Source organism: Phyllostomus discolor, chromosome 2 (assembly GCF_004126475.2).
Source record: "Phyllostomus discolor isolate MPI-MPIP mPhyDis1 chromosome 2, mPhyDis1.pri.v3, whole genome shotgun sequence".
NCBI classification, from domain to species: domain Eukaryota; kingdom Metazoa; phylum Chordata; class Mammalia; order Chiroptera; family Phyllostomidae; genus Phyllostomus; species Phyllostomus discolor.
In genome coordinates, this window is record NC_040904.2 from 199930659 (window position 1) to 199946381 (window position 15723).

The 15723-nt window shown below is 40.7% G+C and overlaps 1 protein-coding gene across 12 annotated transcripts in view; it reads right to left on the bottom strand.

Moving 5' to 3' along the window:
* The window catches only part of ANKS1B (ankyrin repeat and sterile alpha motif domain containing 1B), an 833247-nt gene that overhangs the window by 504399 nt on the left and 313125 nt on the right, over window positions 1–15723 (bottom strand). For 11 of the 12 annotated variants that reach the window (XM_028531910.2, XM_036019451.1, XM_028531904.2 and 8 more), the window contains one exon: window positions 12179–12359. In XM_028531910.2, the coding sequence (XP_028387711.2) occupies window positions 12179–12359 (181 nt within the window). Of the gene's footprint in view, window positions 1–12178; window positions 12360–15723 lie in introns of those variants that run through there. The other variant, XM_036019453.1, reaches the window with a different exon arrangement.

The following is a 15723-nucleotide window of genomic DNA, read 5'->3' on the forward strand; positions in this document are numbered from 1 at the left end:
GCCCTCGCACTGGTGGTGGTTGGGTGGCGGGTAACAAAGCCAGCCATGGGGACAGTCTGCCACTTCAGGTTGCTAACTGCAAGACCCTTATTTAAAGGAATCACTCATTTATTTCAAGCCACAGAAGATAATCTCTCTTTTGAGTAAAGTAACTAAAGACCTTGGTTATACCCTCTGAATTCCTTTACCTTTGCCATAAAATGTATCATGACTCTGCAAGCGCTACCCTATCGCCTTTGCCATTGGCTAGTAGCAAGTGACAGGTGTCACACACACTCAAAGGTGGAGGGAGGGGATTCACAGAAAGGTATGGATACAGGAGGGTGTGCATTGTGGGTCCATCTTAGACTTCTGCCTATTACAGATGCCAAGCAAGAGTCAAGGAGAAAAGTTGAAATCACTACAGCCCAGAGCCAGGCAGACAGAGGGCAATCGGGTTATCAGGTAGGGAGGAAGTTAACCAGGGGAATGTCTGGGACAAGTTCGGCCCTGGGCTGGCTCACTGTGGCATGACGCATGAAAGAGAAGCCTGCTCAGACCCAGGTAGACACCACGCAATGCGCCAGCCTGACACTGACAGATGTAATAAAGTGGAGGGGAGGTGGGGTGAATGTTCTCCCAAAAGAAGACTGTAGAGACAGAAGATGTAAATAGAGAAAAAGGTCTAGCAGTTTGGAGACTGTTTTCACCTGAGGGCAGCACAGACCTGGAAATACCAAGCTTTTTCACATATATATGGACATACACGGTCAGCTTTTCTTTCACCGTTTTACATTGAACTCTAATGATCATTCATATATCACACAGATATAAGTGATAACAGGGAGATTTTTCAAGAGCTATAAGCAGTCTGATAGAGCAAATCAGGGGAGAAAAACTATCGAGCAAACCAAAGTAGACAAGATAATTAGAGAGAAGATATATGCGGCACTGAATTTGAATTGCAAAGAAAATTTCAGCTAACAAAGCAGTTATATTTTCACACAAATTAACGGAAGGTAAAAGCAAGAGAAAATTGAGTTAATAAAAGATTAAACTAGGAAAAAAAAAGACGTAGAACACAAAAGCTTCGAAGTGGTTCCTCTCCCACCTCTGCTGTTCACTTTGGATGGATCGGCACATGCAGAAGTCTGGCTCTCCCCAGCAAGGATGCAACTTTCAGGTTCTGCCTCCCTCCCATCCCAGGACACAGAAAACAAGAGCACAGAACAAATGGAACCCCCCGCTCTGCTCATCCGTAGGTTGGCCTGCTGGTTCCCAGCAACTTTGTGGACTTAAGATTCTGGTTTCCCGGCTGGACCTCCAGCCGCTGGCTGCATTTCTTCTGAATTCTCATGGCCTGGGCTCTGCGCTCTGCCCAGGAATAACAGCAATACCCCTCTTCCTAATGGTCACAGTTGCTAAGCATTTGTGAAACTACGTTGATTATGCATGTGTTACGTTCATGCATTTTTTATTAGAGTGGTACTGGCTCAGTGTCATAGGGATAGCATTTTTTAAAGATATTAATATGTTTCCATTCTTAAGTTGAGTTCTGTCTTCCCCTAAATCTACACTGGAGGCTTAATGCTCAGAAGAGGCAGAAAACAAGATTCTGGGGAATTTTAATAGGAGGGATAGGGAAATAGTTCTGCATGGGTGTCCTAAACTTTCCTTTCTGGGCTTTCGCCTGGAGCCGTTATAGTGAAATGCATAGGTGACAGGAGAACATAAGGAAAGAGAGACCCAAGCTCCAAATCCCAGTGAGATTCTGGGCATGGCTACTTCTAAGTGAACTTGGTGGTGCTACACGGTATGGACTAGCAAGATCTTGAGTACCAATTTCCCTGAGCCTTATGTATTTTCCTTAATTATGAATGAGCTCCAGAGATTCCTGTGGCCTCCAGAAGGGGTCCTCAGGGATTAGGGTGGGCAGATGGCAGATGTGGCAGAGTGGAGACCCCACCTGACCAATGGCAGATAAGGTGAAGTGAACCAGCCAAAAAGAGCTGGCTCTGGCTGGACCCACCCCCATTGTCCCTTCTTCCAAGCGAACCTCAGGTCCTAAACACTAATCATTTGCTAGGAGTTTAAACAAAAAGCTAACTCACACTTTCTCCTTAATTGTCTGATCTTTGCCCTCACTGGTCCCTCTCCAAGGAAGACTTTGATTTTAGTTCACAGAAAAAAAAATAGGAGAGATCAGACAGTAAAAGGAAATTAGATGATTTCTCTCTGCTTACAAACCTGCCAATGAATTCTTACTGCTCTTAAGGCTTTATCTCAGGATACAGACCAAAATCCTGAACACCACATACAAGGCGTACAAGGCGTTGCACAACTGGACTTTTACTCCCTCCTTGGCCTCAGTATGGCCGTATTTGGACAAATAAATTTGTTTCTCCTCTGCAAGCTTTGCAGACCCCTGCGTGAGATCAGTCACACTCTTAGATATTCTCGCAGCACCACGGACTTTCTCATAATGCCACTCACTGAGTAAATACACTGATTGTATGCTGGCCAAATAAACCCACAGTCTCATTTCAACTAATTTCACTCAGAATGACAAGTTCCCACCAGATTGTATGTGCTAACTCAATCATATTACTCCAACATCTAACTATGTAATATATTTGCATATTTTTAAGTATTGAAAAACAGGGCACGTTTTCTTTTTTTGTCAAGCATTTACTAATCTCTGTCTTGTCTTCTGTGGGATGTAAAATGTGCATAGAAAGGCATTGAAGAAGAGTCACATGGTACCTGAGGGGACCAGGAAAAGGAAGCATGGAAGAGGCATTTCATGATTTATCAAGAACTGATAAGAATATATTTTTACTATTATCTATATATATGATATTTGGTATAAAAACGCTTTACTTTCGCTATCTAAAACTTAGTCGATTTAAAGTATTGAACGTGACAATAAATAATTCAGATAACTTATTTACTGCACAGAATTTTTTTAAAAAACCCAAAGTTTGAAGATATAAATATACATTATTCTCACTAATCCTTAACTTCCTCCATATCAGCTCACCCTGAATCTGAGCTTGGAGCTTAAAGATCATCTCAGCACCTGGCTTTGGCCTTCCTGCTGGCTAAAGCCCAAAGCCCCCCTCAGCTGCTCGCACCCAGCGGCTGCTGGAATAACACGGCCCCAGCTTCACGAGGTCTATTTCCGGTCCACACGAACTAATTAAAAAGAAGGCCTTCATTTGCCTTTCTGGCAGTCCCTGAGCAGCGTGAAAGGTCCTCGCCACCTTCTCTGTTCTAATTTTAGTTCTTTTCTAATGTTTCTTCTCCCTTTTCAGAAAAGCATCCTATGCTGCTAAGCCCTGAAAAGCTTTTGTTTTTGTTATTGCTCCTATTTAGAAGGAAGTACTTTTCCACTACCCTTTTTAGATCTTCCCTCTCCTATCAGTTTTCTCCCGCAGGAGGTGATGGTTTGGAACTACTAACAAGACTAGAGATAATTATTTACCCAGAATAGTTAAATTCTTTAGCAGGTGCCCAAAGGTGCTAGCCAACAAAATTCTTGATATACATGGAGCTTTCTGGAAACAACTTTCCATAAGGGGGAAAGTTGTTTTATTACTGGCGATCCTCAGCTTCTTTTCCCTCAGTAATTCACAACACACCTCTCTGGGACATTTTCACTGAGGAACTCAAAACTCGTGAATCACTCATTGCAGGCTAAAGCGCAGTTTCTCAGTCTTTTTTAATTTTTATTTTAATTGTTGTTCAAGTACAGTTTTCTGTCTTTTACTCCCGTCCCAGCTCAACCCCCGAGCCCTCCCCACCTCCCTCTCATTTCCACTCCCCCGTAGTTTTTGTCCATGTGTCCTTTATACTTGTTCCTGTAAACCCTTCCCCCTTCCCCTGAAATTCCCTCCCCTCTGGTCACTGTCAATCTGTTCTCAATTTCAGTGTCTTTGGTTATATTTTGCTTGTTTGTTTGTTTATTTTGTTGTTTAGGTTCCTGTTAAAGGTGAGATCATATGGTATTTGTCTTTCACTGCCTGGCTTATTTTGCTTAGCATAATGTTCTCCAGTTCCATCCATGCTGTTGCAAAAGGTAGGAGCTCCTTCTTTCTCTCTGCTGCATAGGATTCCTCTCAGTATTTTTTAAAATATATTTTATTGATTATGCTATTACAGTTGTCCCAGTTTCCCCCCTTCACTCCCCTCCACCCTGCACACCCCCTCCCACCCACATCCCCCCCTTTAGTTTATGTCCATGTGTTATAAGTTCTTTAGCTTCTACATTTCCCACACTATTCTTACCCTCTCCTTGTCTATTTTCTACCTACCTTCTATGTTACTTATTCTCTGTACCTTTTCCTCCCTCTCCCCCTCCCACTCCCCTGTTGATAACCCTCCATGTGATCTCCATTTCTGTGATTCTGTTCCTGTTCTAGTTGTTTGCTTAGTTTGTTTTTGTTTTTGTTTTAGGTGTGGTTGTTAATAATTGTGAGTTAGCTGTCATTTTACTGTACATGTGTTTCTCAGTCTTTTAAAGCTGACACTCTTTATTTGGATAAATATAAAAGTATCACATAGCTTCCTCCCACCCTATACTATCCCACTAAAAAAAAAAATCATTGTCCTAACTATATACTCAGCTTATCTACTTGGATAACTAAGAGCGTTTCAAATTAAAAAGTCGAAAGCTGAGCTTCCTCATCTTAACTAATATCAAGCACACCCTTTCAAAGGTAGAATGGGCCAAAAATCTTGAGTCACATCTTCAGTGTCTTGCGTTTTCTCATACCCTACAACTCAACTCATCCAAAAAATGTTCCTTCTACCTTTAAAATAGATCCAGAATTCCACCACCTCTATTTTAAAAAACTGTTACTGGAGGGAAAAGAACATCTTGGCAATCACTGGGGCAAGCAATAGATGGAAACACCTTATCATCTAGGCTCTCAGGTCATTCAGAGTTCACATGAGAAGGTGATGCATGGTGGCCAAGATCACAGAGGGCCCATGAGGGATGACCCTGAATGGAACACCACTCTCGGGAGGCCCTTGGCATCTGGGGAACAACATGAGAGGTCTTGGAACTATAATGGGATAGGTCAGAACAGAACTCAGTGGAAAGCAAGGGACCCCAATTTGGGTGGGTGACCCCCAAATCCAGCACAGAGACTGCTCCCCTTCTTCCTGGGAAAGGCAGGGGGTGGAAAGGGTGCCAAGGTAGCAGATTAAAGCAGTTTGCCTTGTGGAGCTGTCTGAAAAAGGGGAAGCCCCTAGGCAAGAGGCTTGTAGTGTAAACACAGTGCAGTTTACAGGAGGTGGGGCAGAGAGCTCCTCAAATGGAAACCAGAGACAGGGCTTAATAGCCCACACACAGCCTTGGGACTATGAGCTTGTGACACAGACTACTCAGTGCTTGTGTGAGCTGTGGGGGCTGGATGACCTGCCTGGGGTGACTGGAGGCTTCTGCCCAAGCCTGGAAAAGGGGGCAAAGACAAACTTGGTCATTGGTTAAAAAGCTGGACACTCCCACTGGCTTCTGGAGTGTATGGGATTCCAGGAGAGGGGACATTTTAAACAAGAGGTGGAGAACTCTGCTCTGGGTGCAGGCTCTTGGCTCGTGCAGTTTTGGCTTGAGACTTTTGGTCGCAGGTGTGCTTGGGTGCTCTGGTCTCTGGCCCTTGCTCCACACATGGACAGGAGCACTTGTGGGACTGGCAAATGCAAAGTCCACTAGGGGCTTAGATCCCACATGGACGGAAGCCCACTCCTGGAGGCAGGGTCCCATGCAGGGATGTGTGCCTCCCTGAGCTCCAGTCTCTGCGACATTATGATCCAGTGCAGCACAGCACATGGCTCCTGGTCTGCTACACAGAGACTGAGAGTAGCGCACCCAGATCCGGAAGGAGGGAGCTACTGCAAGAAGATGGTGGCTCTGAAACCCACGAGTACACATTCCAGAGAGGATGGAGATCTGTTTGCATGACCAACTTAAGGACAGATAAGGAAATGGGGGACTTCTGGGCATGGTTTTGGCTTATGGACTTTTGGGGAGCAAGAGAAGTTCTAGGTCTCATGGGGGACAGGGGCTCAGAGCAGGAGTGTTCTCAGCCTCCCCACGCTGCCCCCCCCCCACCATCCCAGTTGGAATGCTGTTAATAAAACACAGATCTTCCTTCAACACAGATCTTTGGGTCATATATCAAGGCAACAGGCAGCCAAACCCCACTTCAAGGAAGAGTGGAACAAAGTGTAGAAGAGGTAAACTCAGGTAAAGTTCATCTGTATCATAATTTGTTAAGTAAATGGAAAGATTAATTTAAGTGTTTTGAATGGAGATTGATGTAGAAATAAATATGGTTCTTTACATGCAATGATTCTTCTAAAAACTGTACTTATTTAACTACAGTAGTTAAGAGTAATTTGTGTGGGGAGAGGCTCACTCGGCTGCTCACTCCCATGGTCTTAAGAATTATCGGTGATTACCGATAATTATAATCATTCCTGGATTCACGTGCATCCCCCTCTCTGAACCTACCTCCTATCATTTCAGCCCACCTATTTTTTTTAATTTTTGTTTTTCCAATTATAGTTGACATTCAATATTATTTTATATTAGTTTCAGGTGTATAACATAGTGGTTAGACTTTATATAATTTATGAAGCGATCTCCCAACCCCGGAATAAGCCTATTAACCCACATGGCACCACACATAGTTAATACAACATTATTGACCATATTCCCTATTAATCCCCACGACTATTTTGTGACTGGAATTTGTATTTCTGACACCCGTCGCCTTTTCCACCCAGCCCAGTTCCTTAATACCTTGACTCCGGCAGTCCCGTGACCCAGTGGAATCTCCAATCTAAGGATCCCCTTGATTTCTCCCTGTTATCTTTACCCTTTGTTGTCCTCCTTCACCTGCTTCTCCATCTCAACTTCTGTGGTCAAACCTTACTCTCATTCGCTTGCATTCTTATTTTTTTGCCCTTTAATCACTTCAATACAACCATCTGACAAAACCACAACCTCCGTGAAATTCAGCTCTCTGAATACTCTGCACCCATGACCCCTGCCATCTGAACGGGGTTGCAGAAAAACACAGAACAACACTGGCTAATCTAACATTATTAACATAAACCTCACATGGGCCCTAAATGCTGCTAGGCAATCACACCATCCCCACCCCGATTCCCGTGTTCATTCATTGTCTCTGTGCTAAACAACTCTTTCCTTCCCGCATCTCTTCCCCCAATGCCACACCTCCTCTGCCATCTTTGTTCTCAACTGATGGAAACTATCAGAACAGGCAGATCTTCCACTGATTCTCATCATGTGGGTCCCTCTGCAGCATTTGTACCCACACGGGAAACACCTTGGCTGTTTCACATGCTCCGGTCTAAAGTCAATCTTTCCTCCTAGTTAATAGAACTCTTTCTCTCTTTCTCCTCTTTCATTGTAATTTTATAATTTTCCTTGGAAGACATTTTTTGAAAAGGCAGTTTATATTTGCTCTAAGTAAGTCCTCTTCTCTTTTTCTCTCTTAAGCCCATTGTGTTGGGCTTTTGACCAATCAATTTCAACCAAATTTCTCTAGTCAAGGTCAGCAGTGACCTCCACATTGTTAAATCTGCTAGTCAATTCCAATCAGTCTACAACCTACTCCACTTACCAGCTACACCTGCCTGACAAAGTCGATCACTCCCTCCTTCTTAATAACTTTTTTCATCTGAATTTAGGATATGACATTCACCAGATTTCCTCCTACCTCACAGGTTGTTCCTTCTCAGTCTTCTCCTGGTGTTTCCTTTCATACCCTCTTCCATGAAGCTCAGGTTTTGCTTCTGTATCCACACTCACTCCAGATCATCTGTGTAGTGATGACATTCACACTTATCTCTTCCGGCTGCACCTTCAGTTGCCTACTTAACACATCTATTCAGATACCTAATGGCATCTCAAACAAAATGAACACCTGGCATTTCTCCCTGTTCACCAAATGTGCTCTTCTGACAATCTCTCACATGTCAGATGATAGCAAGTCCATTCTCATAGTTGTTTAGGACAAAAATCTGGCAGTTCCCCTTAGTTCTTTTCTTTTTTTCTCACACATTATATCCACTCCACCATAAAATCCTATTGGATCTACCTTAAAAACATGTCTAAGGTCCATCCGTTTCTCTATGCCTCCACTGTTGCTCACCTGTGACCTGAGCTTCCTGCACCTGCCAGTTTACTGCAGTGCTGGCAGGGCCTCCTAAGGGGCCGTCCGGCTCCCACTCTTACTCCCCTTTCAGAGTCCATTCTCAACACAACAGAGCAGTCCTCATAAGGAGAAGTTGTATCATATCACTTTTCTGAAAGACCTTTATAATTAGCTCTTTATTTCACTTGAGTGAAAGCCAAAGTCCTTATAATGGCCCACTAGGTCCTATATGATCTGGCTCCCTCCTTCTTACTTAACTAATATTCCATATTTCAGGGAATGGCAGTCCTATTTGACTCCTCTGGTTAAAGCAGAAACTTTAGATCTTTCCTTGAACTTTTCACCGTCACCATCACACATCCAATCAGCTGCTGCAACGTGTTGATCCACTGTTTCCTTGTATCTCTCAGATCCGTTTACACGTTTTCATTGCTGATGACACTGTATCTCCACACCCCAGTTTCGCCTCATTTCGACTCTATCTACTACATGTTAATAGTAAAGTGATCTTTTTAGTTAAATGCAAACCCCTTTCATCTCATCCCCAAGTCTGTGTAACCCCAAAGGTCTTCCCTTTTAACCATCTTTTTTTGATAACTCATAAACTGATACTCAGGTTACACAACATAGTGCCTTAGAAGTGGGAAGTTTAATTACAGTTCAAACTCCTTTTGAAATTACCCTCTGTTATGTAAATTCATTGGTTCACTTACTTAAACTGTTTTGCAGCATACAACTCGCATTTGAGGGAGTATTTGTCTTCATTCTATTAAACAATATTTTGTCAGAATTAATTATTTTGGGTATGCAATCACTTATAAAATAAAATGTAGATTTATCTGTTGATTAAGATTATACTTTTAATTGAAGAAAAGGTCAGCTACCTTGGCATAAGTACAGACCTATAGTAGGTTCTTTCTATCTTAAAACTACTATAGATTTCAAATAATAATATTACAGAAAAAGTAATATTAAACAATAATGTTAGTATTAAAGAAGAATATTAGTTTTAATAGCTTACAAACCTATTCAGATAAATAAGGTCATTTTTACTACAACTACCCAAAGGACAGATATTATTTTCCTTTTCAGAGGAGCAAATCGAAGGTCAGAGAATTAAGTGATGTGGTGGAAACTACCTAAGAAATCAATGACAGAACTGAGTCTGGAGCTCATCTCCTTCAATGTGCACCATGTGGTAGTGCTGGCACATGCAGGTCCTCAAATGTAAACAGAACACCTGTGTGAAAGACAATAAAAGGCTACTTTTTCAAGGAGATAAATCCCGACCTTAGAAGTTTTCCTTTCTGATGTGAAACCAACCAGCCTGGTCTTTCTGCATTAATAATAAATATCAGCTCACTCTAAAACTTTTGATGCACCATGCAGGTGACATGTTACATTAGGAAACCATAGTAACATGCGATTTGAAACTATTTCAACCATTAAAGGTTGGATTTGGCTTCTGCTCAAAGGTCAGACCTGAAAATACCAATTTTGAAATGTGTGGGAAGTGACAGTTTCCCCACACATTTCGGGGGGTGCCCCTGAAGCCCTGACAGCGGTCAAGTGTGCATCCTTGCCCCGTGTCTCTGGGGGTCAGAGTGGGGAGAGGGCAGTAGACCTATACATTTCTCTTAATCTACAAATAAATATTGTCTACCTCAACAGATTGTTGAAAATTTTCAAATTAATCATCCAACCCCCACCCCCAACAAACAATCTGTACACTACCTAATGCTGAAAAAGAAAGCTGAGAAAGATTTTCCTAAATGCAAGTACCAGAGTCATTACTCCCATTTTAAGATTTGAATCTGGAATAAGACACTCAAATAAGTATGAATTAAGAATTATATGCCTACAACCCGTCCTGGGGTTCACATACCACTTTTGCTTACAAATCATGTCCCATCTTTCCTTTCCTGTACAACTTTATCTGCTGCATGGCAGACAGGCATTAAACACCCACGCCAGGCTCCATTAATATCCTAGTGGATACTGCTAATGGTTACTCACATTTATTTCACACTATGTAGCAGACACAGTACTAGTCACTTTACATGCATTACTGCACTACAGGGTAAGCTAATCTAATTAATTAATTGTTAATTTAATTCTATAGATATGAAAACTAGCATAAAGAGATGAAGTTTCATAGCTAGGTAAGAAGTTCAATCTCATAGTTAGTAAACAAACTTAGCCTACAATTGTGTCAGGGACCCATCCATTCTAGCTAACAATTCAACAAAGAGAAGAGAAGACAGTAAATAAGTAAACAAGTGAACGATGTAATTTTCCATAGTAAATACTATGGAAAAAAGAAAACAGGATGATTTGACCAAAGTAGCTAGAGCAATGTTGAAAATGGTTAAGAACATGGGGTCTACTACGAAGTTTGAATCCCAGCTCTGTTATTATGGGCTGTTACTTAGTTATTTATCCTCTTTCTGTGTTTCCTTGTCTACAAATAACAGCACCCAATTCATGTAACAGTTATGAGACTTAAATGAGTTAATATATAAAGTGCCTAAAACAGTGTATGAGGTATAGTGTTAAGTATTTGTGTAAATACTTATTGCTTACTAATATTGAATATATTACATTCAATGTATTCAATCTTTAAAATTTTAGAAATTAAATTTAATATCAAAACATGAAAACTAAGCATTTGCTTAAATAGTTATTGTTTATTCATGTTATTATTATTGTTCTTGTCACATCTTTGTTACTGTAATTATCATCACATCTAAGGTTCTCCTTAAGATACGGTGATCTGGAAAAGCAACTATAAGGAAGTGCATATGAGCCAAAAGCCAAATGACACTCAGTCACATGCAAATGTGAAGACAGAGACCAAAGTACGAAAGCCACAGGGCCAGAAGGCCTAGCAAAGAAGGCCAGGAGGATCCAGGATGAGTTCGCCAAAGGTTAGGTTAAAGAGCTAGTCAGCAGCGGGGTTATGCTGAACTTCACTGCCATGGTAAGGAGCTAGATTTTTACTCCAAGTTCCACGAGAAGCCACTTAGCATTTTAGACATGACAATGACATGCGTTGATTTACAGTTTATGAATATCACTCTGGTTGCCATAGAAAGATTGGATTATAGCTTCCACTGAATAGCAGCCTCACCACTTCCATTCATCATTATTTAAAAAAATCTTAGGGCTTTTCCTAGGGAAAAATAATTCTCTGGCTGTATTTTTGGAATGCTTTTATCAGTGTTCTTAAAAGTAGAGTCAGAGTAGAGGACTTAAATAAGTACATGTCTACACTTTCACAGAGTCATACGCACACTCATTCTGGACAATAATTACATGGAATACACACAGAAAATGATTTTTGATTCTGAAATTCATATTAATTATATTTACAGGGTTTTCAAATCATATCTCTTTGAAGAAATGTAGTTGGATAGTTAATTTACTTTAAATTAGATATAAAGAGAAAATATTCTTTAGGCCCTATTCTCATATTTCTGTCCACCAGGTATTAGCTCCTGGCCCCCAAGGAAGGGAAGCATTGCAAATCCGATTGGATGGAACCAGGCCTGTTTTACTCATCAGTGTGGTTACTCTTCTGACCTTCCCCTCACCCCCAGCCTTAGTGCCTCTCACCCCTCTTCTCTAAGTTCACTTTGGTTTGAGTCGATTGATAGCCCACTTAGGCCACACGGTCCAACTTCATCTGACACAGGCTCTCTAGCCTCAGAGCTAGAGGTCATAGATTGATGAGCTGATACCGCTGTGTGAAGAAGGGTAGATAGCAGCAGCAGGAGAACATCTCTAGGTTATAATCATCTTTAATACCTAATACCTAAAAGGCCATTCATGTATTCAAAAAGAATATTACACAGAAACTGACAAAAATCATAAAGCACTACATTGCCACACATGTGGAGGAACGAAGAACACAATGCAGTTTGTACAAAAGATTCCTCTTATTTAACTCATTAAGGCTTCAGCCTTAAAATTTCACCAATATAGCTGCATAAAGTGAACTGCTTTACCTGCACGGCCAGTTCCCTCGTTCTTGACCTCTGTGGTGCCCACAGAAGAGGTGGGTGGACTAACAGGAGGGCTGGAAGCAAAGCTGGTACACCCTGTAGATGTGTTGATTTCAAAATATTCTTGGTTGTGATTCGTTCGATGACAATCCAGAGAAGACACAATAGAGGTTCGTTGTTTAGGCTAAAATAAATGAACGTGATGACAGTATTAATACGATCATGTTCATCTTCAGCCCAAACTCCCCATCAGTGTAATCTAAGGGATGACTTTCTCAGTTAAACTACCTGGTTTTTTATATTTAAAATATAACTGTGTTTTACAGAGAAATGCTAAATAATCCCTTAATAAATTCAATAATGAAAAAATACGTGCTTAAAAATATTATGGCATAGTTGATAAAACTCATTTAGACTTTTGTTAGATTTCCCCAGAAGACTGTAAAAAACTAGAGTGCACAGATTTTCTCTTAGTGACCAATTTTGAAGTTACCATTATAATAAGTCACCTTTCAATCAACTAACATTTATTAAACATCAACCTGCCCTGACCCATGTGGCTCAGTTGGTTGGGCATTATCCCACAAAGTAAAAAGGCTGCCCATTCTGTTCCCAGTCAGGGCACATGCCTGGGTTGCGGGTTTAGTCCCCAGCTGGGGTGCAACCGAGTTTGATGTTTCTCTCCCTCTCTTTCTCCCTTCCTTCCCCTCTCTCTAAAAATAAATAATAGCCCTGGCTGGCATAGCTCAGTGGATTGAGCACGGGCTGCGAACCAAAGCATCACAGGTTCGATTCCCAGTCAGGGCACATGCTTGGGTTATAGGCCACGGCCCCCAGCAACCGCACGTTGATGTTTCTCTCTCTCTCTCTCTCTTTCCCCTTCCCTTCCCTCTCTAAAAAAAATTAAATAAATAAAATCTTTAAAAATAAATAATAAAATTTTTAAAAACCCTGAAGATATAAAATCTAACAATAAAAGGGCCCTCACAACACTGAAGCATTATTAGAGCAGTTCCAATTTTTTTTGATTCATTGTATAGCCCAAGGAATTGGTGGCATTTGATATTGTCCCCAGTACTAGATGGTGAACTTGTATCATCAGAATTAAGTAAAGTTATACAGAACATTTTCCATTATCTAACAATCTATTTGGTATTTGTAGTAAACTTTAATTTCTTTTTTAAAGATTTTAATTCATCCCCAAATAGCAAGTAGAGTTAAAACCATGGAGTGATGTCAGATGAAATCCATACCCTTTGTCAGTAACGGATTGTTCCCTATAGCAGTTTTCTACTTTTTCCCACAGTTTTAATTATGTTCACTGTTTTTGCTGCCTAGCAGAGCTTCTAACATAGTCCTTCAAAAAAAATTGCAGTCTTTTTGGTTGTCAGAATGGTGTACACTTCCCAAGAATCAACCCAAGTATTTTTACTTTGTATTCTTCTCATTCATATTATTGAAATATTAACAATCTCACAATAATTAAAAGAGGTGAGCTGTAATTTCTTTATGATAAGTTTATTTCCCCAAAGTACAATAAACGTTTGGTTTACTAACATTTCCACTGCCCTCAAATACGTGTTAATTGAATCACTGTATTTCACAGATTATTTCCCTGCATAATATTCAAGTTACCTTGTCTCTTGTAGTTCATGTTTTTTTAAAGCAGAAATCATTCAGCCTATCATCTAAAATAGACAATGAAATTGAAAACATATGTATTTTACAGTTATTTTTTAAATATAGGGTACAAATGATCACGATATGCTTTGTTCTGTCACCAATGCAGTATTTTTAATGAGAGAGGTTGAGAGGCATAAATATTGTTATACTAGAAAATGCAAGTCATTTATTATTGTGACACATCAACTAAGTAATAGAATTCAAATCAGTACCCGCAAGGACTCAGGTGCTTTTGAAGTATGAAATAACAGGGTTCGATGTCAGTCCTGATTGCTCACGAAATGTCTGTCCTTGAGGCTCCTGAATCTCAATTTTACATTTAGTGTTCTTTCCACTAGACTGTCTGACAGCCATCAAAGTTATGAACTATGTATGACACTGGCTGCAATGAAAACACAGGTATGCCTATCACTCTGGTTTGGTTTTATTGTGTTGTGTTTTTGTTTCACTTTGTATATAGGCAAAAACCAAATTTGTATCATTTTCCTTCTCATAAATTTTATAAAGTTCAAGCTCACTCATGTATATGACTTCTTTGCTTTTAAATATTTCTTAAATACATGTTTCTGAACCCTGACCACCCAAAGTTCTATTTACATTAAAAACACAATTTGTTATGCAAGCACAAAAACAAATAGGTTATTTTTTTTCCTACATTAATTCATTCTACAAATATTTGCTTTGGTGACCAATCTGCAAATACCATGTAAGCACTGGCATACGAACAAATAAATAAGACATTGTTTCTGTTGCCCAGGTGAAAACAGACTTTTACTGGGGGAGGAATGGGGGCATGAAGGGAGGGACAAGCCATCCACAAATTAGGTTTCAGCATAGCACAGTGCAGTGTGGTGCGGTGCAAAGGGATGTGATCTGCAGAGGCACAGAATACAGAGGGACCCCAAACGGGCATCTCTAGTTTAGGGAAGGGATCAAGAAAGGCCTCCGTGAGGAGGTGACTGACGGCTGGGTGGAACCCCGATGGAACAGAGGTGGTAGGCGCGCAGTAGGCAGATGCAAGAGGATGCGGAGAAGGAAAGCACAAACTAAACAATGCAGGACGGCAAAGGGCAGAGTGTGTGAAGGCAGTGCTGGGCTCAAGACGTGAGACACTGTAAGTTGCAAGGGCCAAATCATAAAGGCCTCTAAATGCCACGTTAACAACTTTGGTCTTTAACTTGAACAATTTACTAAACCACTGAATGAAAACACAAAAAAATTCCCATAGACACAGGCAACAGTATGGTGTTTACCAGACAGAAAGGGCTGTGGGGGAAGGTAGAAGAGAGTAAAGGCAGGATAAACAGTGACAGGAGATTTGACTTGGGGTGATGAACACACAATACAATGTACAGTTGATGTATTATAAAATTGTACACCTGAAACTTATATAATTTCATTAACCAGTATCACCTCAGTAAATTCAATTAAAATAATAATAATAATTTTAAAAACATTGAATGATTTCCAAGCAAGGGTTTCATAGTTGAGTTTGCATTTTAATAAACCTACCATAGCCATGTAGAGAACAGAGGGGTCAGGCCTGGACTTGAGGAAGAAAGACTAATTAGGAGGATGTTACAGAATTCCAGCCATGACCTAATGAGGTCCTGAAGTAAAACAGTGGCAATAGGGTAGAGATAGCAGATGTTTTTAGGACATGCAAATGAGGTTAGCTCTGGCATCTGATTGGATGGGAAGATTGACTTTTAAGGAAGGAGTCTAGGGTGACTCACAGATATCTCACTTGGGTAAATGCAAGAAGGTAGGTTTTTTAATAGGAAACACAAATGTACACACTCTTATTCAGAAGCATGAAAGATACATGCTTGCATGCTCTTGGGACTCAGTATAGACTGTCTAAT